Source organism: Dendropsophus ebraccatus, chromosome 12 (assembly GCF_027789765.1).
Source record: "Dendropsophus ebraccatus isolate aDenEbr1 chromosome 12, aDenEbr1.pat, whole genome shotgun sequence".
Taxonomy (NCBI): Eukaryota; Metazoa; Chordata; class Amphibia; order Anura; family Hylidae; genus Dendropsophus; species Dendropsophus ebraccatus.
Genome location: NC_091465.1, coordinates 83,547,411 through 83,573,211, shown reverse-complemented (window position 1 = coordinate 83,573,211; position 25,801 = coordinate 83,547,411). Strand labels below are relative to the sequence as shown.

The window sequence follows — 25,801 nt, the reverse complement described above, 5'->3', positions numbered from 1 at the left end:
CTACATGTGAGCTTTTTTCTCTGTCTCCCCCTCCTCCCCCTCCCTTCTGAGACGGCTGATGTAAAAAAGTCCCTGATTGGCTTTATCTACAACATTGTAGCTTCTTTGTAATACCAGGAGGGATAATCACAGTGAATTCATTAGCAACTTGACCTCAGAATAACCCTCGCAGGTGTAAATCATGGCAGAAATCTACACCTGCTAAGGAGTACAGCAGGCGCAGGTCAAAGCGGTTCAGGTCAGGGAGGTGTCTTCCTATATGTCCCCTATAGTGTCACAGTTAGTTTTCACCAGGAATAGAAAAACATGTTTTTTTTCTTTCACAACAGCACCACCCCTGTACACAGGTTATGTGTTGTACTGCAGTTTGGCTCAATTCACTTTAATGGGCACTGAGCTGCAAAACCAGACACAACCAAGGACAGATGAGTCACTGTATCTATCGGAAAGCAGCCAGGTTTATCTAATCCTGGACAAACTAACTCTGATAAAGGCTACGTTATATGGCTGTGTTCACACAGAGCTTTTTTAAACAGTGTTTTGAGTCAAAGTATTTTGAATCAAATTTTAGATGGCTTTAAAAAGAAGATTCTTTTCTCTAATTTTTAGATATAGAAGAATCTGAATAATGTTGTTTATTTTCCCCATTGATCTCAGTTGGGTAAATTTAAGTTTTTTCCACTGAAGTCAATGGGGAAAATAATCCCCAAATTTTCTAGTTCTTCAACAGTGTAATCTTGTGAGAACTTGTAAGTGCCAGCCATATGTTTAACCAGTTACTCTGAAAATTGGACACAACTTTCTCCTACAGTATCTAGTCTGTTTGCAGCATCTATACATTGGTTTACTTTGAGCCCATAAATGTACTTACAAATGTAGCACACTGTCGACACATTTAAGCCACACACCCTTTTCAAGATAAACATACCCACTTTCCAGTAAGCCACAACCCTTTTCAACAGAACCACACCCACTTTTCAGTAAGCCACACCCCTTCATCATGCATGCCACAAAAATGTCTCAAAAGTGCTTGAACACATTGAAAATGAGGTGCAGGTCATGTAAACCAGTTTTTATTGGGCAATATGTCCCTTATTTTGGGCAAGGAAGTTTTAAGTTTTCCCCCCTCCAATGTTATGTGAATTTATTGAAAATGTTTTAAGTTGGATTTGAGTTTAAATTTATTGGATCCCTCCAATTCTTGTTAAAAATAAAAATAAAAATTGTGTGATCATAGCCTAAATAAACACTTTGCAGCCCTCCAGCTGCGGTAAAACTACAATTCCCATCATGGCTGGACAGCCGAAGCTCTGTAGTTTTGCAGCATCTGCAGGAAGGCAAGTCTGACACTGCCACTCTGTTTTTAAGAATACTGATTCTTGTTTTACTTTCTGTTAGGTATAAAAAAAAAAGTTTACAAAATGTTCACGTCCCATAGTTAGAATTTTTTCTACACTGTGGAAAACTCTTGCGGTCACCGAGGGGTTAATAATAAAAACAATAAGTAAACAAGCAAACCTTCAGTACTTTTCATGGAACATGTCATCTCCAGGTCCCCCCCACCCCTCCCATCTGTCAAGTCCTGGCAACACCCATGGATGTATTATAACAGAACCCGGGCAGCTGAGATTAACGCTCCTATAATAGTCCTGGAAGCTGCATTGACAATGAGCTCCTGTCTGCTGCTCACCTGCCTCCTGTCCGCTATTGCAGCTACAGGTAAGGACATTTTACTTAAATAATATAACATGTAACGTTGCTTGCTGTAATACAACCACTGAACGGGAATGCTGTGCTTATAAATAGAAGAAGACATAGAAGAGGCAGCCTGGGATGTTATCTAATGTGTTCAGATCTGTATGTAGTATAATAATTATAGGGATAACTATATCAGATTTTATTTAAAACCACAGGTAACATATGGTAATATTAACTTGGCTCTGCTATATCTGCACATCTCCAGCTGCATTTTTCTCTTTCCTTATTCTTATAGAAATTTTTTGAGTTTAGGCAAAGTTAATATTTTATTCTTTTCACCACTGAAACCAAGAAACAGTTAATTTTTGCCATCCTCATCAGCCGCGGTCAGTGAAGTCAGCAGCATCCTGTTAACAATCTCCACCGTTATACGATAAACTGTATTCGTTATAAGATAAAGAGATAAATTATAAAATACAGCATATCATTAGACGTGTCTATTTTGCTGCACAGAGGATAGGATTTAAAGGGGTTGGATGTGGAGGGTTATAGTTCCTTTATATAGTAAGTTTATATAGGTTGTGAGTCTGACTCTGTGTGAATAGAAAGAGTGTATGAGGAGGATATATCATTGCGATCGTGCTGAGATAAGACAAGTGGTGGCAGCTGCTATATCCTGAAGTAAAACCACAACCCTTAGCTACAACACAAACCAAGAGGCCACAAGGTGAATAACTTTTACTTTATGCGGATTCCCAGATACCATTGTTTTTTTTCTACTTTTCTGTTGGTCTTGGTAAATTCATGTCACTGGCAAAAACTGTTTAATGTTGAATTTTGATTGTTTTGGGACCTGAGGGGTAAGGCTTCTCTTTGTGGAGGGTCCTATAAAGATGTATGGAGACTTACAGGCCATTCATGCTACACCAGGAATTCTGGGAAGAAGGCTATGTAGGGCACCTCTCTGACTCCGCCTTTTGGAAGAAGATTTCAATTCAAGTCAAGGTTTGAAAAATCTGAAGGCAGGGGAATGCGGGAATATAATAAAGAAGTTCTAGTTGCCTGTTCCTGTTCCCCTGTAGCCCCGTGTCACATGGCCCAACAACCACCATTGGGCTCCAGCTTCTCCCGGGTTCTGATGTTGTCACGACCTGGTGGATTAGGGCCAGTCAGTGACTGCAGAACTGTCCCGGCTGAGAAGGCATTCCTGGGATGGGTCATGACGTTGCAAAAGCTGGAGATCTAGGGCCCCTGGTGGTTCAATAACTTTAATAATTACTTGTTCAATATACCTGTTATGAGACATTGGATTTATCAACATCGTCCCCTTTACTGTTGGGACCCTCTTGCCTTGAGCTAATTGGGTTGTAAAGTTGATATGTCTCCCTCTGGTGTCGACCGTAGCTATCAGCTACAATACCCCAGCCTCCCACCCTCAGCAGTGATATAACCCCGGCCCATGTATTTCTGCTTATTTACCATGACAGACCTCAACAAAACCCCCTATGGTCCATTGCTCATTGTCCACCATCTTCCCCAGACGTCATCAGATTTGTAGCTCATTTAATTTAGGTTGTTACGTCTGATGTTTATGTTGTTGTTTGTTTCTGAGCTGATATAAGACGCGGCAGGACATGAAGAGCTTTGTTGGTTTATAGTAGGGAAATGACAGGGAAAGCTGCCAGCACAATGTTGGGAAGCTGCCAGACATATCAGATTTTACAGTAAGGGAGTCACCACACCCAATGTAATGCCGTTTTGCTTATCATGTATATTTAGATACACAGAGTGAATGTATCTCAACCATCCATAGCAAAGAGTAATTACGTAGCAAATAGAGGTACAATACAAGGCACATATAGCCGGGCTTTGTCCATTGGTCAGGTCATGTTTGGAGATTTAGTGTTCTGTGTACACAGTATAATGAGATTGTATAATGGTCATGTCCACTGGTGGGGTCGTGTCAGGGGTTGTAGTATTATATGCAGTGGCGGTCTTTGGCACCAAGCACACCAATCGATCGCTTGGGGCCCCCAACATCCAAGGGGGCCCCCATGCCCCGCTCTTGTGCTCAAGACCGCTGGACAGGGCCGCTGCCCCGCTTGCTGCTGCCATCTGAACTGTAACTATGAGCACTCGTAATGAACGCTCATAGTTACATGCAGCAGCACTGACAGGGCGGGAGACATTGGCCCCCTTCCTGTCAGTCACTCTTGTGGCCGCAGGAAGGGTTTTCCCTGCGGTCACAAGTGGCAGCTTTGTCCTTGTGGTGCCGGCGCTCCAGTGACATCACTGGAGCAACGGCGCCAGGACAAGGGGAGTGCGGCCTCTTGTGATCGCAGGGAAAACCCTTCCTGCGGCCACAAGAGTGAAGAGAAGAGGAGACGCCCGGACCCAGGTGAGTATAAGTGTTTGTTTTATTGTGTTATATACTATATGGGAGGGGGAGCACACAGGGGTCTGTTTAACTGGGGGAGCACACATCGGGGGTCTATATAAATGGGGGGAGCACACAGGGGGGCTATATAACAGGGGGAACACACAGGGGGGCTATAGACTACTGGGGCTTTACAGAGGGGTCTATATACTACTGGGGGCAGCACACAGGGGGCCTATATACTGCTTGGGGCAGCAGAATGGGGTCTATATACAACTTGGAAAGCACACAGGAGGTCTATATCCAAGTGGGGGAGCACACAGGGGGGCTATATACTACTGGGGGAGCACACAGGGGTCTATATACTACTGGTGGGGCACACAGGGGGTCTATTTACTACTGGGGGAACATACAGGGGGTCTATATACTACTTGTGAGGCACACAGGTGGTCTATATATAACTGGGGGAGCACACAGGGGTCTGTATACTACTGGGGCAGCACACAAGGGGTCTATATAATACTGGTGGGGCACACAGGGGGTCTATATACTACTGGGGGAACCACACAGGGGGTTTATATACTACTGGAGGAGCACACAGGGGTCTTTATCCAAGTGGGGGAGCACACAGGGGGGCTAAATACCCCTGAGGGAGCACACAGGGGGCCTATATACTAGTGGGGGAGCACACAGGGGGTATATACAACTGGGGGCAGCACACATGGGGTCTATATACAACTTGGGCAGCACACAGGAGGTCTATATACTTCTATGGGAGCACACGGGGGGCTATATATAACTGGGGGAAAACACACAGGGGGCAGGACACAAGGGGTATATACTATTGGGGAAGCACACAAGGAGTATATATTACTGGCGGTAGCGCACAAGGGGTATAAACTACTGGGGGCAACACACAGTGGTCTATTGTTTTGGAACGCTGGTCGAGGGGGCCCAGACATAACTTCGCTTGGGGCCCCAGAAATGCCAAGACCGCCCCTGATTATATGCATAGAGTATGAAAGAATTGTATTTTGATCCAGTGGTCATGTAATGACTGGAGTCATGGATCCATTGTACCACTACTAGCGATGACGTAAGCTGCACCAGGGAGCGGAGTCTATGGGCCCTATTACACGGGACGATTATCGTGCGAAAAAAACGTTATATCGTTCGAATTTAATCGACAATAGTTCTGTGTAATTGCAGGCAACGATCGTTCGTATGTTATTGATGACTGATTTAGATCTGAACCTAAAATTATCGTTAATCGTTTGCTAATTCTTCTCTGTAATTCCACATCCGTTCGCTCAGGTTCCTTATTTTCTCACTAATCGTTCAGTGTAATAGCACATTGCCCATTGGTTTGATGGGATCAGATGGAATAAACGATCATAGTAACGATAGTAACTAACGACTATCGTTCTGTGTAATATGGTGAACGATTTCAGGTTAACGATAAACAATCTCGTTTGCGATAGTTTATCGTTAGTTGTTAATCGATAAAAACCACTCCATGTAATAGGACCCTATGGGGCCGCTGGTCTTCACCAGTGCCAACCACAAGGCAGGATGGGCTTGCTGCGGCAGGCAACCCCTAGGTCGCTACCCCTGATTTGGCTTGTGGCTGGCGAGGTGCAGCTGGAGACAGATAGCAGGACTCACAGCTGGAACTGGGATTGCAGTAGGGATGAGCAAACCGTCGGACTTTTGGTCCGACTGCATCTTCGCACAATTAGTATGCCTGCTATCCCAGGATCTTCCAGGGAATTCAAGATACATTCCCTGGATTTCCAGAGAATGTATATTGAATTCCCTGGAAGATCCCAGCCGCAGATTCCCGGGAGCGCAACTATGCACCCGGGGTCGCAGGCATCGCACTGGAGTGAGCGGCTTTCGGACTAAAAGTCCGAAAGTTCCGCTCATCTCTAGATAGCAGTCACAGACAGGAACCACAGGAACCACAGGAAGTAGGAACCAGGAACCACAGGCAGAAATCACGGGATAGTTGGGACCACACTCTTAATGGAAGCATGCAACAGGTAATGTCAGGAGAGGAGGTGGGGACGCGCATGCCGGGCAGAGTGTGGCTGGGCAGACAGGAGCATGACCGGGTAAGGCACTCTGAGGGGCTGAAGAGGGGCGGCACCGAGCCCTGGCATGTGGGCACTGACATCTACCATGAAGGCATGAGCAGGGAGAACATAGGGAGAGGGTGCAGCGGTGGCGCGGAGCACGGGACAACTCAGCCATAACAGGTCATAACATGTTGGGGGTTGTAGTGTTGTGTGTATACAGTAAATTATAGTAGAATTATATTATGGTCATGAAGGGGGTTGGCACCATTTAACCATTTACAGGTTAGTATCCCACACTGGACCAATCTGGTTGACTGTAGAGTGAAGATGTATAGGTATAGATATAGATGTGAAGAAATAGCGGCACTAAGGGCTGTATTAGACAACCCAACATTTCATTTCCAGGTGAGAGAGTCTATATACGGCTCGATGACTGGGCAGCAATGGCTGTATGTGTATATATATATATATATATATATATATATATATATATATATATATATATATATATATGTGTGTGTGTGTGTGTGTGTATCATTAGCGATGTCCGTGCAGCCCTAATTAATAATAATTCATATGAGAGTTGAGTAAATGTCGAGCATGCTCTGACTCGTCCTAACCCAAACGTGCAGCATTTGATTAGTCGTGGTTGGTAAAGTTGGTGGCAGCCCTAGGGAGTCCTGGAAAACATGGATACAGCTTATGGCTAGAGATGCATCCAACTTCAGCAGTCACAGCTAATCAAATAATATATATAATATAATGATGTGCAGTGTCAGTTTATGTTGGGGCCTGTAGTGTTCTATGTATAAAGTATAAGAGAACTATTTGGGGTTTTGTCCAGTGGTTGGGTTATGTTGGAGGTTGTAGTGCTCTCTGTATAGAGTATATGAGAACTATATCAGGGTCATGTCCAGTAGTCAGGTCGTCCTTTCTACAAGTTTTTCTTGCAGCCATGGCTTATTCTCTGAGCAGCCACCACCCTCCTTGTTTTAGCATTGCATAGTGGAATGCATCTTTTGACCTTTGGATAAGTACAGGAGTTCATGTCCCTTCGGCATATTAATACTTCAGATCTTGTCCCACTAATATGACTGGATTCCTGCACCCGGTGCCAGGAGTAGCTGAGACGTGGTGTGAGATGATGGAATTCCTCTCTGGGGCGGCCAGAGACCTCGGTGTGCAAGCTGAGACCACCACTACATCAATAGGAGCTGAGACCACCGCTGCACCGATAGGAGCAGAGACCACCACTACATCAATAGGAGCAGAGACCACCACTACATCAATAGGAGCTGAGACCACACATCCATAGGAGATGAGATGACAGCTAGACCAATAGGAGCTGAGACCACTGCTACATCAATAGGAGCTGAGATCACCGCAACACCAATAGGAGCAGAGACCTCCACTACATCCATAGGAGCTAAGACCACCACTACACCAATAGGAGCTGAGACCCCCACTACATCCATAGGAGCTGAGACCACCACTACACCAGTAGAAGCAGAGACCACCACTACATCAATGGGAGCTGAGACCACCGCTACATCATTAGGAGCTGAGACCACCGCTGCACCAATAGTAGCCAAGACCACCACTACATCCATAGGAGCTGAGACCATTTCTACATCCATAGGACCTGAGACCACTGCTACATCAATAGGGGCTGAGACCAGCACTACATCCATAGAAGCTGAGACCACAGCTACACCAATAGGAGCTGAAACCACCGCTACATCCATAGGTACTGAGACCACAGCTACACCAATGGGAGCAGAGACCACCACTACATCAATAGGAGCTGAGACCACCACTACATCCATAGGAGCCTAGACCACCACTACACCAATATGAGCTGAGACCACTGCTACACCAATAGGAGCTGAGACCACCACTACATCCATAGGAGCCGAGACCACCACTACATCCATAGAAGCCTAGACCACTACTACACCAATATGAGCTGAGACCACTGCTACATCAATAAGAGAGCTGAGACCACTGCTACATCTATAGGAACTGAGACCACCACTACATCAGTAGGAACTGAGACCACCACTACATCCATAGGAGCTGAGACCACTGCTACATCTATAGGAACTGAGACCACCGCTACATCCATTGGAGCTGAGACCACAGCTACATCAATAGGAGCTGAGACCACTGATACATCAATATGAGCTGAGACCACTGCTACATCAGTAGGAGCTGAGACCACCGCTACACCAATAGGAGCTGAGACCACAGCTACATCAGTAGGAGCTGAGACCACTGCTACATTCATAGGAGCTGAGACCACTGCTACATCCATAGGAGCTGAGACCACAGCTACATCCATAGGAGCTGAGACCACAGCTACATCAGTAGGAGCTGAGACCACAGCTACATCCATAGGAGCTGAGACCACTGCTACATCCATAGGAGCTGAGACCACAGCTACATCAGTAGGAGCTGAGACCACAGCTACATCCATAGGAGCTGAGACCACCGCTACATCCATAGGAGCTGAGACCACAGCTACATCAGTAGGAGCTGAGACCACTGCTACATCAGTAGGACCTAAGACCACCACTACATCCATAGGAACTGAGACCACCACTACATCCATTGGAGCTGAGACCACAGTTACACCAATAGGAGCTAAGTCCACCACTACATCAGTAGGAGCTGAGAGCACTGCTACATCAATAAAAGAGCTGAGACCACTGCTACATGTATAGGAACTGAGACCACCACTACATCAGTAGGAACTGAGACCACCACTACATCCATAGGAGCTGAGACCACTACTACATCTATAGGAACTGAGACCACCACTACATCCATTGGAGCTGAGACCACCGCTACATCCATAGGAGCTGAGACCACCGCTACATCCATAGGAGCTGAGACCACCGCTACATCCATAGGAGCTGAGACCACCGCTACATCCATAGGAGCTGAGACCACCGCTACATCCATAGGAGCTAAGACCACCACTACATCCATTGGAGCTGAGACCACCGCTACATCCATTGGAGCTGAGACCACCGCTACATTAATAGGAGCTGAGACCACAGCTACATCAATAGGAGCTGAGACCACTGCTACATCCATAGGAGCTGAGACCATTTCTACATCCATAGGAGCTGAGACCACCACTACATCTATAGGAACTGAGACCACTGCTACATCCATAGGAGCTGAGACCACAGCTATATCAATAGGAGCTGAGACCACCGCTACATCCATAGGAGCTGAGACCACTGCTACATCCATAGGAGCTGAGACCACTGCTACATCCATAGGAGCTGAGACCACAGCTACATCAGTAGGAGCTGAGACCACTGCTACATCCATAGGAGCTGAGACCACTGCTACATCTATAGGAGCTGAGACCACTGCTACATCTATAGGAACTGAGACCACCGCTACACCAATAGGAGCTGAGACCATTTCTACATCCATAGGAGCTGAGACCACTGCTACATCCATAGGAGCTGAGACCACTGCTACATCCATAGGAGCTGAGACCACAGCTACATCAGTAGGAGCTGAGACCACTGCTACATCCATAGGAGCTGAGACCACTGCTACATCAATAGGAGCTGAGACCACCGCTACATCCATAGGAGCTGAGACCACCGCTACATCCATAGGAGCTGAGACCACTGCTACATCCATAGGAGCTGAGACCACAGCTATATCAATAGGAGCTGAGACCACCGCTACATCCATAGGAGCTGAGACCACCACTACATCCATTGGAGCTGAGACCACCACCACTACATCCATTGGAGCTTAGACCACTGCTACATCCATAGGAGCTGAGACCACAGCTATATCAATAATAGCTGAGACCACCACTACATCCATAGGAGCTGAGACCACAGCTATATCAATAATAGCTGAGACCACCACTACATCCATAGGAGCTGAGACCACCACTACATGCATTGGAGCTGAGACCACTGCTACATCTATAGGAACTAAGACTGAGTCTAGGGCTCCATGGAGGATAGGGGTCAATGTTAGCCCCGGGAATTGTGGGGATGAGACATGGGGTCACCTGAGACAGAATTTTTAATTTATTCAGAATTTGTTATAAACATTGCAAATCTTTCAGGAATGTTAAGGAGCCGAGCGGGCGCTCCCCTGTCCGGAGATGGAATTAGGGCGCAGCGTGTACCTTGGCCGGACCTACATATCATCTGGTGAATAGGAATTTCTGAGTCCTGTTTATAGAAGAAGAGGACATGACCTGCAATGTGTAAAACAAATGACCACTGGCTCACTTATAAAGGACTGTGAGGAGCCAAAACGATAGATGTTACGGGGTCCGTGGGATCAAAAACAATAGGAGGGGGAGGGGCAAACTGTCCAAACAGACTCATTGAGGGGGTGAACCTGGATGACATTTAGGGCTCTGTTTTTTTAGCTATGGTGTCACCTCACCTTTAAGTGGGAACCTTTGTCCTTCACCGATCCCCCATTTAAGGAGGATTTGGTCAATGTTCTTTGGGGATTTTCAGGAGACACCTATCTAAAAAGCCTCAAGATTAACACCATGAAGCAAACATGATGGAGATGTATAAAACCATAGCAACCAATCAGATCCCAGCATAGTTTTTTTTTTTTTAAAGACTTTTTAACAAAATGAAAGCTGGAATCTGATTGGTTGCTATGGTAACTGCCCCTCTGGCCAAGGTCTGGAAAAGTCCAGAGTTGTTAAATTGTTGTCAAAAGACCTAAGTGTAATCTAGTGATTGGATCCAAGTCTAAAGCTTTAAGGAACTCCATCGATGGATATAATCGGCCCGTGTAAAAGTGGCATTGATCAGCCGAGGAGCTGAAAAATGGCCGTTCAACGGCTGATCGAATCTTTTATGCAGGCAGTGCAATGTATTGCTATCAGCCGCACCAGGGCCGATTCTAGCTTTTGTGCTGCCTGAGGCGAAAATTTAAATGGCGCCCCCCCCCCCCAATCCTAGAATCAATTGTTTATCAACTATTCCCATGTGAATACCGCAGCTATCAGTAAACTTATTATTTTTTCAATGTGTATTATGATGTTATGCTGGACCTCATAACACACCTCAGCTGCTGCAGAACCTCATAAGACTCTTACTTTGTACCAGGCATAATATTTAAGCTGAAATTGTTGTACTACAAGTTCCAGATAGATAGATAAACTAAAAGAGGTGATAGAGATATTAATACAGACAGACAGTGAGCACAAGTTTTCTTACTCAAAAGCCAGGGGTAGACATGGAGGGAGACAGAAGGTCCTGGAGGCTGCACAGGGAGGTTGAAGAGGTAGGAGGAGGCACACAGGCCGTGCACAGGTCACAGGTCCTCCACCACAGGGAAGCACCTCTTGTGAAGATTAACCCTAAAGCTGCCTCACACATACAGACTTCCCAGCAGAAAGTTTAGCAGCAGCAGGGTAACCTCATCTCCTTCTCCTCCACCTACACTGGGACATGGGCCTGACAGTGACAGGAGGAGAAAGCACCCCCCTCCCCCTACTCACACAACGGGACTCCTCTATCCACTGCTCTCTTCCCCTATACTGTAAGCCAGGGCCGGACTGGGACCAAAATGCAGCCCTGGCACACAAATCCCACCAGCCCACAAAATTTGCAGTTTCACGCAGTAATGTATAAAAATATGGTCGGTTTCACACAAGCAATTTACTTGCGAATTTTTATGTCTAATTTACTCTATGTATCCAAAAAACTATTTTTTTCAGCACTGATGTGGATTAAAAACTTGTCTTTTATTTTCAATATGAGACAGTCATGGAAAAAACATTGTTTATGCGTTTCGGCGAGAGCCTTGTTCACAAATGGTTGTGAACAAGGCTCTCGCCAAAACGTGGAAACTATGTTTTTTCCATGACTGTCCCATATTGAAAATAAAAGACAAGTTTTTTGAAAATAAACGTTTTTAATCCACATCAGTGCTGAAATTTTTTTTTTTTTTTTTTGGGAAGCTTCTGCTTTGAAGTGATTTGTGCACCTGTGGATTTTTCAGTGAGTGGATGCAGCTGGCTTGTTGCATATTTAGGGTACAAACCCACACACCGTATACACAGCAGATACGCAACAAATACGCAGCAAATATGCAGCAGATTTGTTGGTACAGATTTGATGCTGTGTTCAGTTATTTAGATATAATCTGCTGCGTTTTTGCTGCGTATTTGCTGCGTGTTTGCTGCGTATTTGCTGCGTATCGCAGCAGTAAATACGCTGCTTATACGGTGTGTGGGTTTATACCCTTAGGCCATGTTCACACAACGTAAGTAAAGTATTAATCACAGCCGTTGTTTCCGATTTGCAACACGGCCGTGATTAATACTTTACTTGCATTGTGCTGCAGCTGAGGGATCCCAGCCGGAGTGTATACTATGGGGGAGATTTATCAAACATGGTGTAAAGTGAAACTGGCCCAGTTGCCCCTAGCAACCAATCAGATTCCAACTTTAATTTTCCAAAGTGTCTGTGAGGAATGAAAGGAGGAATCTGATTGGTTGCTAGGGGCAACTGAGCCAGTTTCCCCCCATAGTATACACTCCGGCTGGGATCGCTAGTGGCGCCGCAAAAAATGTCAGTTTTTTGCGCCGCTATTCATTTAATAGAGTAACTGTACCATGTGCCCCCCCCCCCTCCCCAATATAGTAACCCCTGCACTGCAGCACCCTAATGTATTCAAGAGGGGGAGGGGGTGCACATGGCACAGTGCTTTTAATAAACTGCAGGGGTATAGGGGATGATGTACACACTATATAGGGGAGGGATGTTATATATAAAGCACACATATGATAGAGCAGACAATGTATACACTATATAGGGGAGGGATGTTATATATACAGTACATATATAGTATAGCAGGGGTTAATACAGTAACTGTGAAATGTGCAGCCCCCTGGAATACATAAGAGTGCTGCAGTGCAAAGTATAAGGAACTAAGTGACCCCTGCACTGCAAATCCCCCCCCCCCCCCCCCCCCCACACACACACACACACACACACACACACACTCACACACTAATGTATTTAAGTGGGGGAGGGGTGCACATGGCACAGTGACTTTATTAACCCCTGCAGTTTAATTAAGTTACAGAAAACATAACAAGGGTGCTGCAGGGGTTAACTCACCAGCAGCAGGCCCAGTGGAGGAGGTCCAGGGGGAGGAAGATGATGGGAGGGATCATCACTCAGGTAATCGGCTGCCCACCACACACAGACAGAGCAGCACACATAGACACAGTGACACACAGCAGAGATGGCAGCACACACACAGTGACTGACAGACACACAGACATGGTGACAAATGGCACCACACATAGATGTATGCAGCAGAAACAACACCTCAACAGCACATAGACATCTGTTCCTCCTGATGAGTGATGAGTCGCAGGAAAGTGGAGCAGCCCGGCCTCAGCAGCTTAAGAAGACATCACACACAACAGCACACACTATACTAGACACTCACAGACAACAGACAGCCACCGGGCCCCACCACTGTACATGAGATGATCTGCTCCTCCTCCTCCTCTTCTGGGCCGACAGCGTCTGGCATCATGTGCACCTCACTGCTCTGACACTGTCAGCGGCTGCTATCCTCAGTGTCTCTCAGCGGCCCTCTTCAGCACAGCAGTGCGCAGCAGGCGGCCTCTGCACTATTTATATTAATGCAGTAACTAAAGTATGCAGACCGGGCGGCCCCCTGGACTGAAAATCAAGGCAGCCCAGCGGGCATTTGCCCGGTCTGGCAAATTACCAATCCGGGCCTGCTGTAAGCCGGCACAGGGCTAAGGCCCCTCTCCCAGGCCAAGTGACAACAGAGCCATACAGCAGACAGGTAAAGATCAGACTGGGGTTTTTATCTTGGCTGGGGGAGGGGTCTCGAGCCTGTGAGTGCCTGCTTACAGTACAGGGCAAGTCCGACACTGTATGGGGCCGGACAGGGACTGAGCAATGTTAGGGGGCCGGGGCTGCTGTCATTTCAGTGAAGTTAAACTTCACTAAAATGACAGTGGCAGAGAAGATTCTGCCGCCCCCTGCAGGATCACAGGAGCTGCCGCCTGAGGCAGAAGCCTCAGTCTGCCTCATGGCAGAAGCGGGCCTGAGCCGCACATCATCCCGTGTAAAGGGGACGTGCAGCAATAATATATTAAAAAAGGCCGAACAAGCGATACAGTGATCGTTTGTGCAGCCGCTCGATTACTCTTGCCTTCTGAAGGCCCTGCAAATGAACGCCAATCTCACTGACAGAAGCCAGACCACAGGGCAAACCAGAATCAGGAAGAAGTCAGAAGTCTCAGTGGTCAATGGAAGACATCAGTGAGACAAAGCTTAGAGACTGGTGTGATCGCCGAAGCTCAATGGCAGCCATTCCAGGTCTGAACAACCTTCTTCTTGATAATCTGTGTTTGGTCCCATTGGTTGATGTGACAGATTACCGTGGGCCAACTGGAGACGTGAACCCGCTGAGCTGTAAAAGAATTTAGGACTCAATCAGTGAATGGAGTCTAAAGGCCCTATTCCACAGAACTTTTTCGAACGATTATCGTTCATAAAATCGTTCAAATGACCGCTCGTTAACGATATTCGTTCTGTGGAATAGCTGTAAACGAGCGAACGACAACAGCGAAATCGTCGTTGAGTCGTTCACTATTTTTTTTTAACATGTCGAAAAAAAATCGTTGGTCTTTCAACAATAATTCGATAAACTTTTCGTTGAAAAGAAAATCTTTCAGTCGTTCTTGAAATGTCTACCTACATTTCCCCACGTTTTAAACGACCATGTAACGATGTAACGACCGCAAAAAAATCGTTACACTACAGATATCGTTCACGTTTCCACGCATATTATGTGTTATCATTTGCTTAAAAAAATTGTTAAGTGCTTGTTAACGAGCGGTCATTGGAGCGAGTCTATGAACGATAATCGTTCCGTAAATAGGGCTATAAAGGCCTAGTAGATGGCCAGTGTCTGTGTATAAGGACTAGAGATGAGTGAACACTTATTGGCTGATTGACTGAGCAGTGACCGTGACGACAGAAGAACGGAGGGGTATATATACGTTACCTGCTCCCCCGCCCCCATGCGGTTTAGAGTGTACCTGTCACGATTGCCCCTTCCAAATTAGCAGAAGATCTCATTGCTGATCTGGAAGGGGCAATCGTGACAGGTACGGTTACGCAGTTTCACCGTAATGCGTTATCGCCTGGTTGCGTCTCTGTATCCGGGCTCGGCAGCCTTTCAACAAGCTTTTGTTGACCTAAGCAGCATGCAGTACTCGGTCAAGTATGGAGTGCTTTCGAGTAGGCCAATACTTTATTGTACTCGATGGAACGTGCTCGCTCATCTCTAGCTCGAGAAAGGCTCCTCTGCATTTGGCTGACATGCTGTTTTGAGAGGGTTTGCTCCTGCACCTGTATTCCATCCCAAGAAGGTTCTCTGGCTCTGTCTGGTCCTCACAGAACTCCCTGGCAGCTGTCCTTTACCCCTGAAAGAGGTTGGATAATGGATAATCCTAAATTACTGTCCCAGAACTGGTTTCCACCTGTTACAATGCTGATGGGTCACTAGACTGCAGAACCAGGCTTTACCAATCATTTTTCCTGGGTACTAGCAATGTCTTCCAACTCAGTTACCCCCAGGACTTATGGAATGGCAGAATAGTGAGACCAATCAGCAGTCGCTGAGGAAAACACCTTAAAACCAAGACACCAAGAACTTGGCATGGACCATACTCTAACTATAGATAACCCCACTGCAGGCTAATATATAAACTATATAAAAAGGCAGCAGAAGCCGACATGACAGGATCTGTCCCCACTGTGCAGTGGCATGCGGTGGGGGGTGAAGGTCGGAGACCCTCTCCCTGATGACAGCAGCATAGTGCTGAGAGACAAGCCTCATATGTTTGGGCACGACAGAGATCAGCACATAAGATTCATACAGGAGGGTTATGAACACTTTGGCAGCATGTACACAGTGCCCGGGGCCATGATTTTTGCTTTTCAAAGAATCAACAAAAAGTACAAAAATGACACATCACTGCAAATCCATGAAAAAACTGACTCTTTATAGCCGTATATAGACTATTAATAACTTCTACTAACTCCCCCCCCCCCTTTTACCAACATTGAGCTGTATTTATATCTTACGCTGCTATTGCATGCATCCAGGGTATGCAGAGCATTTACAGCTCTCTGGTTGCAGGACGTCTCTCTGGAGCCCCCTGCTGGGCCACAGTCTACCCTGCAATATCGCACTGTGGGAGATGTGTTTCTATGGCAGGACACTGTAAAATAGACATGCATAGCCCACTATGCACCAGGCCAGGGGGGCAGTGCATGCCAGGGGGTCAGCTGTTAGGAACGCGTCTGTCAGCGCCATGATGGGAAATTCCATCTCTACTCTAAAACTGAATTTGTTTGATACTTCAGAGCTACACTGAAAATCATAAGTGCGATCTGTGCAGACACTGAACAAGCAGGGAATGCTCACAGACCCCTGGAATCATATAGGCAGCTCTGAACTTTAAAGGGGCATTCCTTTTCTACATATAAGGGATAACTAGCAGATCTGTGGGGTTCCAAGCCCCCCATATGTCCCCCCAGTGAATGGAGTAGACAGGCACAACCAGAATTTCATTTATTTTCTAAGTGGCTGCCAAACATGCCGAGCTTAGCAGTGTAGACAGGGAATAACTTTTGAGGTCTGGAATCCCCCTTTAACTCAGGGCCTATACAAGTACAGTTGTGCCTTGGATTAGAAGCACAATTTGTTCCGGTAGACAGTGCTGAAGACCCCGCTATGCAGACCATGCCCCTCCCCCACTCCCCCTCCCACCCAGTACAGGGAGTTCTTACACCAAAGCAATGCTCTTACACCAAGTTACAATTCTGAAAAACTGTGAGCTGTTCTTGCAAAACGCTTTTAATCCAAGTTACTCTTAGGGCCCTATTCCACTGGACGATTATCGTTTGCATAATCGTTAACGATTAACGATCTCAAACGACCGCTATTGCGAAAGACCTGAAAACGTTCACTCATTTCCATGGAACGATAATCGTTACTTATGATCGTAATTGCGATCGTTTTTTTTCACTATTTATTCGCTATTGTGTTCGTATCTATTGCAAACGACCGATCGACGTCTTATTCAATGCGAACGATTTGCGAACGTTTTGCGAACGAGCAACGATAAAAATAGGTCCAGGTCTTATAAAGCGATCAACGATTTCTCGTTCGGTCGTTAATCGTTAACTGCATTTCAACCGAACGATTATCGTTTAGATTCGAACGATTTAACGATAATCTGAACGATAATCGTCCGGTGGAATAGGGCCCTTAAACCAAGGTACCACTGTAGAATAATTCTGTATGGTAACCAGGGGAGGTCACAGACCATAGATAGGACCCTTGCTGTCGTATAGCTCAGCATAGAGCAAATCCATACACCCTATCACACTGAGAGTCTTAATAGTACATAGCTCAGTCCCTTCTGCACAGTGTGATAGCAGGAGGCTGCCTATATTGTAACTTTTATCAATTGCCCATATATTATTTATCTGTGTTGATTTTTATTTATTTATTTATTTTTTATCTGATCTTTCACATAGAAGCAAAAAATAAAATAAAAATTGGAATAATTCTGAAAAGCAGAGGAAACATTGCATTTCAACTTACACCCAGCAGGGGGCAGCAGATGATTGTAGTTTGTTTTTCCAGTACTTGGTATCACACATTGCTTGTTCTTTAATGAATGTCATGTGATGTTATTTTACTGTAATTTCTTTGACTTTTCTGGATATTTTGGACATTTTTGTGAATCTCCATTGACTGATTCTGAGGCTTCTCCATGTTTCTGTCCCGCAGGTTACGGTCTGTCCTGCATTGACTGCACATCTCTGAGTGGCACTGTATGTAATGGGTCCTCCATGGTCTGCCCCTCCGGAGACTACTCCTGCCTGTTATCTTACACAGTTACATCGATAGGTATGTTAAAGGGGACCTCCTCCTCCACCACTCTCATACTCACACCCCCTGCTAAATCCTCACCTCCTCCCCCTCTCCTCCCTTACATGTAACCTCTCATATCTGAACCTGTCCTTCACCACCCCCTTTCCCTTTCTCCATCCCTTCTCCTGTAAGACAAGAATCACCATTATCCCACAAAGCAAAATAATTGTCTCTTTCTTTCTAGGTGGAATGGAAATCTCAAAGCTGTACATCCGACAATGTGCCCAAAACAACCTGTGCTCCAAAACTGGGAGTATAAGCCTCCCCAATGGTAAAATAAAGGCCGGGACCACCTGCTGTACCAGCGATGATTGCCTGCCCCCCAAGCCTACCCGTAGGTTCTCTATGTGGGATGTGTAGTCAATCATTTTACAATTAATATGTGATATCATGTGGTGGTGCCGAGGAAATAACTGTTCTTAGTCCGAGACTTAATTTCCAACATATCTATAAATCACTTGAATCACTCCTAACCCCAGAAAAAAATCTCTTACTTCTTAGCCACTAGGTGTCTCAATCCCTACAATCTGCTGTTCACTGCCTGTTGTTAGGGGAATTCCATCTCTAGCAACAAAAAGACCGAGACAGAACAGCAAGTGGGGGCGGGGCTTAGCTAGTGCTGTGCACAGAATGAGGGAGAGAGCATGGGCTCTGTGCCTGAGACCTGTTCATCTCCTCCAGAGAGTCCACACTGTACCTGAAAGGTAAATCAAGGCTTCCTCTCATCTCTGACTGCATAATTTCTAGCCAACTGTCCCTTGTGTAAAGATTTGTATTCTAATTATCTACACAAAGCTGCATATTAATGGTGGCCAAATCTAATGTGTGTCTCTAACCCCTAGAGGTGGACATGTGATAATGTATCCACCTCCCCAAACCGCTGATACCATCCATTCGATGAGAGTAAGTACCGGTCGTCTCTTTTAAAATGCTCCTGGTGCCTTGATTAGGGTAAAAAAGGATCTTTTAATCTGCAGTCAATGAGGCGTGGCCTGTAGCGTCTGTGCCCGAGGTCTGTGCCGCCTCTCCTTTCTGCCTCCCCGCCCTCCTCCTCATCAGGAACGCCCTTTATCTTATGTTACATGTATGAAATGAAGGAGAGAGACTAAATGCAGCCTGATGGGGACAGGTTAAAGGATGCTCTGTTACATTCCTATTTTTTACAGATTTTCTACTTTTTTGCCTACTTGATCATAATCGTGGCTTTTTCTTTCTAGTTCCTCCAGACTCAAGTGAAAAAAATGGCAGGTCCTGTAAAGCGTGTTTTGCTCCAAATTCTAAGACGTGTGACACCGAGCTGTTCACCGACTGCGTTGGAAATGAGATGATGTGTATAACTCAGGTCTCAACCACAACAGGTAATAATAAATACCTGATCAATAGTTCTATAGACTGTCTAAGGTTTTGCGCACATTGCATCTTCTCCATTCTGCTGGGATTGTGTTGCTTCTATTGCCCTGATGGAGCCTTCTATAAATCAGTAGGTTCAATTGGCGATCTACTAGTATAGCCTGCTTATGACAGGCTGTAAGAGTAGATCTGCCATAGCAGTTGCAGAGGCCTAGTAAAAGGCCAGATGTTGCCATGACAACTGATTGTCTTACCAATGATGCCTGCTGTAACAATCTATGCTGACAGTGACATTTAGATAAATAGCATCAGAACTTATATAATTGCACCCACCGGTATAACTCTGTTAGGGGATCACAATGAAATCCTTGTTTTAATCATAATTGTCAATCATAATTGGATGTTGGATGTGTTATATAGCAGTCGCCAAGAATGGGAATAACTCTGATCACTGCTGTTTCACCCCTTAGATGCTACAATGAGTATTTTTTGTATGTGACTAAAGGTTGTTCAAGTGCGGTATAAACTTTGATAGTAAATGATGGAAAAGTCCTCTGGCCCAAGAAGTTTAGTGTTAGGTACGTATGTAAGGGACTGCTTATATTCTATAGCCCATTTAGCCAGTCACTGCCCTCCACAGTTGGTGATTGGCTAAGAGGTCAGCTCTAACGGGATACGGCGGTGACAAGGAGGACAGGGAGGCATAACTGATGCAGGGGGTGGGGTTGGGAGTATCACTTTTATATTTGTAAGGGTCCCCCAGCCATATGTAAAAAAAAAAAAAAAAAAAACCTCCACTGGTTGGTAAATGGTTGTCTCCTTTGCAGATCAGTTAAGTGTTGTCGTTCTCCACTGGTTGGTAAAGGCTTGTCTTCTCCACTGGTTGGTAAAGGCTTGTCTTCTCCACTGGTTGCTAAAGGGTTGTCTTCTCTGCTGGTTGGTAAAGCGTTGTCTTCTCTGCTGGTTGGTAAAGGGTTGTCTTCTCTGCTGGTTGGTGAAGGGTTGTCTTCTCTGCTGATCACCAAAGGGTTGTCTTCTCCGCTGATCCCCAAAGGGTTGTCTTCTCCAGTGATCGGTTAGGGGCTGTCTTCTCCAGTGATCTGTAAAGGGTTGTCTTCTCCGCCAGTGGGCAAAGGGTTGTCTTTTATGATGATTGGTAAAGGGTTGTCCTCTCCAGTGATCGGTAAAGGGTTGTCTTCTCTGATGATTGGTAAAGAGTTGTCTTCTCCAGTGATCGGTAAAGGGTTGTCCTCTCCGCTGGTTGGTAAAGGGTTGTCTTCTCCGCTGATTGGTAAAGGTTTGTCTTCTCGACTGAAAGGATTATCTTTGTCTTCTCCGCTGATCAGTAAAGAGTTGTCTTCTCCGCTGATCTGTAGAGGGTTATCTTCTCTGATGAACCACATTTTCTGCTTCATGGAATGTATGAATATTGGCAGAAGAAAACAAGCTGGTAGTGGCAGCGTTATGGTTTAAGATATGTTATTGTGGTATTCTCTGTTTCTGCTCATCCATGTTTTGGCGCTCTCACCCAGTCTGGGTATGAAGCCATCCTTGTAGATCATGTAACCCTTACAAGCTTATTGTCTTCACTGGGGATCTTCCAGCAAGACAATCCAACATGTCACATTGGTTGGAAGAGGATGACTATGACCTCCCAGTACTACCCAACCCCACTTATTCCTCAGACTTGAACCCAATTGTTTGTACAGTTCGTCATATTACACCTTCCTACACCCCTCCAGCATCTGTGGATGCAGTCAGCATGGCTTTAGGTACCTGTGACACCTACCAGAACCTTATGTGGTCATTCTTGGCCCATCTAGCTGCTGTCTGTGCTGTACATGCCAATGGTAATAATAATGCGGTGTATTAGGGCATTTGTTTCCTTTTTTTATTAGAGGAACCTAGTGCTATAAATTCACTTCTAATATAGACTCTGAGCGCCCTTCAGATGACTGGTCTGTAACAACGGAGAAAAATATCTGGATCTTGTCAAAAAAAGTTGAAGAAATATCTGAGAACAACAACTTTATCCACCACTACAAGGAAGTTCCAAAGGTTCTGCCTACACTAAATGGTGTATGGTGTCCTCTTAGTGTCTTCTCTTTACCAATAAATGACATCAGTGGAGAGAAGGACCAGGTTTGCTGGATTGTGGCTGCTCAAGCCTGTAGTTCCAGGAGGGAAAAACTTGTGCCAGAGCAATCTGGCTATGGCTTACCTTTCCCTATGGAGAACACAAAATCATTTAGATGTGTGGAATGTCCATGTGTATGGGGAGGTCGGGAGAGATAACTGATGGTCGGGAGAGATAACTGATGGGTGAATGAACATTTGGACAACAGCTATTAAAAATGTGTCCTTAGGGTACAAACCCACTTGACGTATTTGCTGCGTGAATCAGTCTTAAAAATAAGCAGGCAAAACGCAGGTTGGCTTTATATGATTGTTCTGCGTTAAAATACGCAATTGCGTATTTTTGAAGCATGAAGCTACATGCGTTTTTCACACAGGTTGTTAACAACTGATGCTTTGCTAACAACAAGCTTCATGCTTCAAAAATACGCAATTGCGTATTTTAACGCAGAACAATCATATAAAGCCAACCTGCGTTTTGCCTGCTTATTTTTAAGACTGATTCACGCAGCAAATACGTCAAGTGGGTTTGTACCCTTAAGGTAGAGTTCCTGTCATGTGGAAAACTGACTTAGCTGTAGTGAGAAATAGTCAGGGTGGTTAAACAAGGATCTCTGGTACACTGAGGAAGGCCCAGCATAAAAATTAGAACAGAACCCACTTTGGCAGAGAAAAGGCCATTAGTCTCAGGTTCTGTGCACAAGGAGAGGGTCTGGCATCTTGGCCAGGAGGATATCTTTCTATCCGCCACTTTCTGGATAGGCATTTCTGATATAGAGAGGATGGCTACACCAGTTTCACTTGGACTTATCCAGGGTACATTGTCCCATGTAGGTGTGAAGGGCCACATCAGGTAGGGTATACATAGCCAAAAAGAGCTCAATGGACTTCCCATATAGCCAAGACTCCTACCCAAGGTCCACTGTTTGTAGGAAGGCAATAAAATTTAGGTCTATAGAAAATCTTCCAACTATAGAAGTCTTTCAAAATACATTGGAAGGTGCGGAGTCCAGGTAATCAATGATGTGGTGAAAGTGTCCAAAACACGTGTACAAACAAGAAGTTGTATCTGCTCTAGTGACGTGTCAAGTAGAGATGAGCAAACTTTTAAAAGTCAGGTTCGGCAGGTTTGACGAACTTTGGTGTAAAGTTTGGGTTTTTCCAAGCTGAACCTACTGCACTAAAACAGCTAAACGCTACACTGTGCAGCCACCATGTTTATAAACCAAATTTTTGCACAGTTTACAATAAATCCTGGTTTAGGAAGTTCGGTTTGCTCATCTCTAGGGTCAAGCCTTGCTCTATAGTTACATAGTTAATACGGTTGAAAAAAGACACATGTCCATCAAGTTCAACCAAGGAGGGGATGGATACAGGGAAGGGGGAGGGGCGATAGGTTCTATACATATGCATTTATATTATTTTGCTCTAAGAACTTGTCTAGGCCGGTTTTGAAGCCCTCTACTGTTTTTGCTGTGACCAGATCTTGTGGTAGACTGTTCCACAGATTCACAGTTCTCATGGTAAAGAAGGCTTGTCGCCTCCGGAGATTGAACCTTTTTTTCTCCAGGCGGAGGCAGTGCCCTCTTGTCCTTTGAGGGGGTTTTACCTGGAACATCTTTTCCCCATATTTCTTGTAGGGGCCATTTATATATTTAAATAAGTTAATCATATCTCCCCTTAAACGTCTCTTCTCCAGACTAAACAAATGTAATTCTTTTAATCTCTCCTCATAACTAAGATGCTCCATTCCCCTTATTAGTTTAGTTGCCCGTCTTTGTACCCTCTCCAGCTCTAGAACATCCTTTTTATGAATCGGGTTCCAAAACTGGACGGCATACTCCAGATGGGGCCGCACCAAAGCTTTATAGAGCAGTAATATTATATCCCTGTCCCGAGAGTTCAGGCCTGTTTTAATGCATGACAATATCCTACTGGCCTTAGAAGCAGCTGACTGACATTGTGTGCTGTTCTGTAGTTTATTATCTACAAGTACACCCAGATCCTTCTCCATCAGCGACTCTCCCAGAGTAACTCCCCCCAGGACATATGATGCATGTGGGTTATTAGTACCAAGGTGCATAACTTTACATTTATCCACATTGAACCTCATTTGCCAAGTGGACGCCCCAAACACTCAGTGTGTCTAAGTCATCCTGTAACATCTGCACATCCTCCATAGACTGTACTGTACTACAAAGCTTGTAACATCTGCACATCCTCCATAGACTGTACTGTACTACAAAGCTTGGTGTCATCTGCAAAGATAGAAACATTGCTGTTAATTCCATTCTCAATATCATTAATAAACAAGTTAAACAGAAGAGGGCCCAGTACTGACCCTTGGGGTACACCACTTATTACCGGGGACCATTCGGAGTAGGAATCATTGACCACCACTCTCTGGGTACGATTATTAAGCCAGTTTTCAATCCAGTTACACATTAAATTTTCCAAACCGATAGACTTTAACTTACCCATCAGACGTCCATGAGGAACTGTGTCAAACGCTTTTGCAAAATCCAGGTACACTATATCCACAGCCGCGCCGCCATCCAGGCTTCTACTTACCTCTTCATAGAAACATATTAGGTTGGTTATTGTTGTATATTTCTGTCTCTTATATTTTGTACTTTTTCCTGTATAGTTTAATGTGATATACTATTATATATATTCATATATGGTACTTTCATTATTCTCCAGGAGATGTTACCAGCACAACAACCGTACAAGGCTGCTCCACCAAAGAGATGTGTCAACCTGCCCGCCAAATGTGGAACCTGAACAAGATGAAGGTCCATCTAGAAAACACTTGTCTGAACAACGGCGTCTATGTACAACCCAATCTGATGCTGGCGGCCATCGCTCTCTGGCTGTTTTGGAAATCCTCTTGTTAATCCTTGACATTTAGTTGCTGGAATGTATGGGCAATGATCCGGCCTGGCTATTGCTTCCTCTGTATATTTGGGGCACGTATGTATGTGAGGTTACACTCTGATTGCAGACTTCAGTTGAGCTTTAACTAGATATTTGCACAATGTAAATTGGTAGAAACATTGCTAAAGGTTTTGAGCTTAAAAATTAGTAATTATGTAAAAGAAGATATTTTGCCTCAATACTATAAGCTACTTTCATCTACATATATGGATATTAAAGGGGTTTTCAAGTCTTATGTTAGCCATACACGTCAGGGTAAAGCCAGCTTCTTTTGGAAAGATCGATGGGCCATCTTTTATATGGGGGCACCCCAATGGTTGTAGGACAGAAGAGTTGGGAATGTCAGATTTCAGCGTGCCAATCATTTTGTTCTTAGAGGGATAAGCGGCTGCCAGAGGTTTCTGGGATCAGTTTTTCCTCTCGAACAAGGGTTCGGACAACAGCTATAGAAAATGTATGGCCAACTTTAGCAAATGATGATCGATAGGATGCACCATCACTTGTGGTCAATGCTGGTCTGAATTTTGGCCAAAGACATGAATGAAAGGTCCAAGAAAGAAACAACACAAACTCATCCAGGTTGCATTGCTTGTTCAGTGCCTGGAACAACATGGACCTGTGGGGGTTCACAGATCTCGAAATCCCCTTCATCTGAAAAACTGATGGGGTTCAGACCCCCAGTGATTACAAAATGGTTCCATATCTTAATCAAATATTGTCACTTGCTGAAGAGGGAAAACCCCTTTAACTTTGAAAGTGCACCTTATTATTTATAACATACATTGGTCATTTTTCTAGACATTGTATATTAGAGCCTATTTGTGTAATGGCAGCAAGTAAGAAATGCATCATGTACCAGCTATGACCCTGCGTTGTCTTTCACAGGTGAGCAAAAGATTGCATTTTGTTACTAAATGTTTAGTGGGGTGAAGTTTGATCCCATTGCTGTACCGTTATAAAAGATTTAAATACAATCATTGGAACATTAAACTTTTTTTTTTATCCAACTGAATAATTGTTCCTGGGTGTTTATTGTATTTTTATGTATTGTTAGTCCCTAGGTATTAAGAATGTTGAAAGTTTTATGATTTTTAGTGTTTTCTATGAAATTCAGTCAAGAGAAACTAGCTATATCTACACCAATGTCAGTGTAGATATGTCTTATTCTTGGGGCAGTTATTCAACCTAATAGAATGGGGGA

At 44.9% G+C, this 25,801-nt stretch overlaps 1 protein-coding gene and 1 pseudogene across 1 annotated transcript; both read left to right on the top strand.

Annotated features, from left to right (window-relative positions):
- Nucleotides 1-1,587: 1,587 nt before the first annotated feature.
- Nucleotides 1,588-25,615, top strand: LOC138769403 (phospholipase A2 inhibitor gamma subunit B-like). Its single transcript, XM_069947844.1, has 5 exons — nucleotides 1,588-1,719; nucleotides 18,034-18,153; nucleotides 18,362-18,511; nucleotides 19,395-19,535; nucleotides 24,367-25,615. Exons 1-5 carry the CDS (start codon nucleotides 1,599-1,601, stop codon nucleotides 24,558-24,560), a joined length of 726 nt encoding a protein of 241 aa, XP_069803945.1. The 5' UTR covers nucleotides 1,588-1,598; the 3' UTR covers nucleotides 24,561-25,615.
- LOC138769899 (mucin-22-like) lies at nucleotides 7,244-9,940 on the top strand (annotated as a pseudogene).
- Nucleotides 25,616-25,801: the final 186 nt, after the last annotated feature.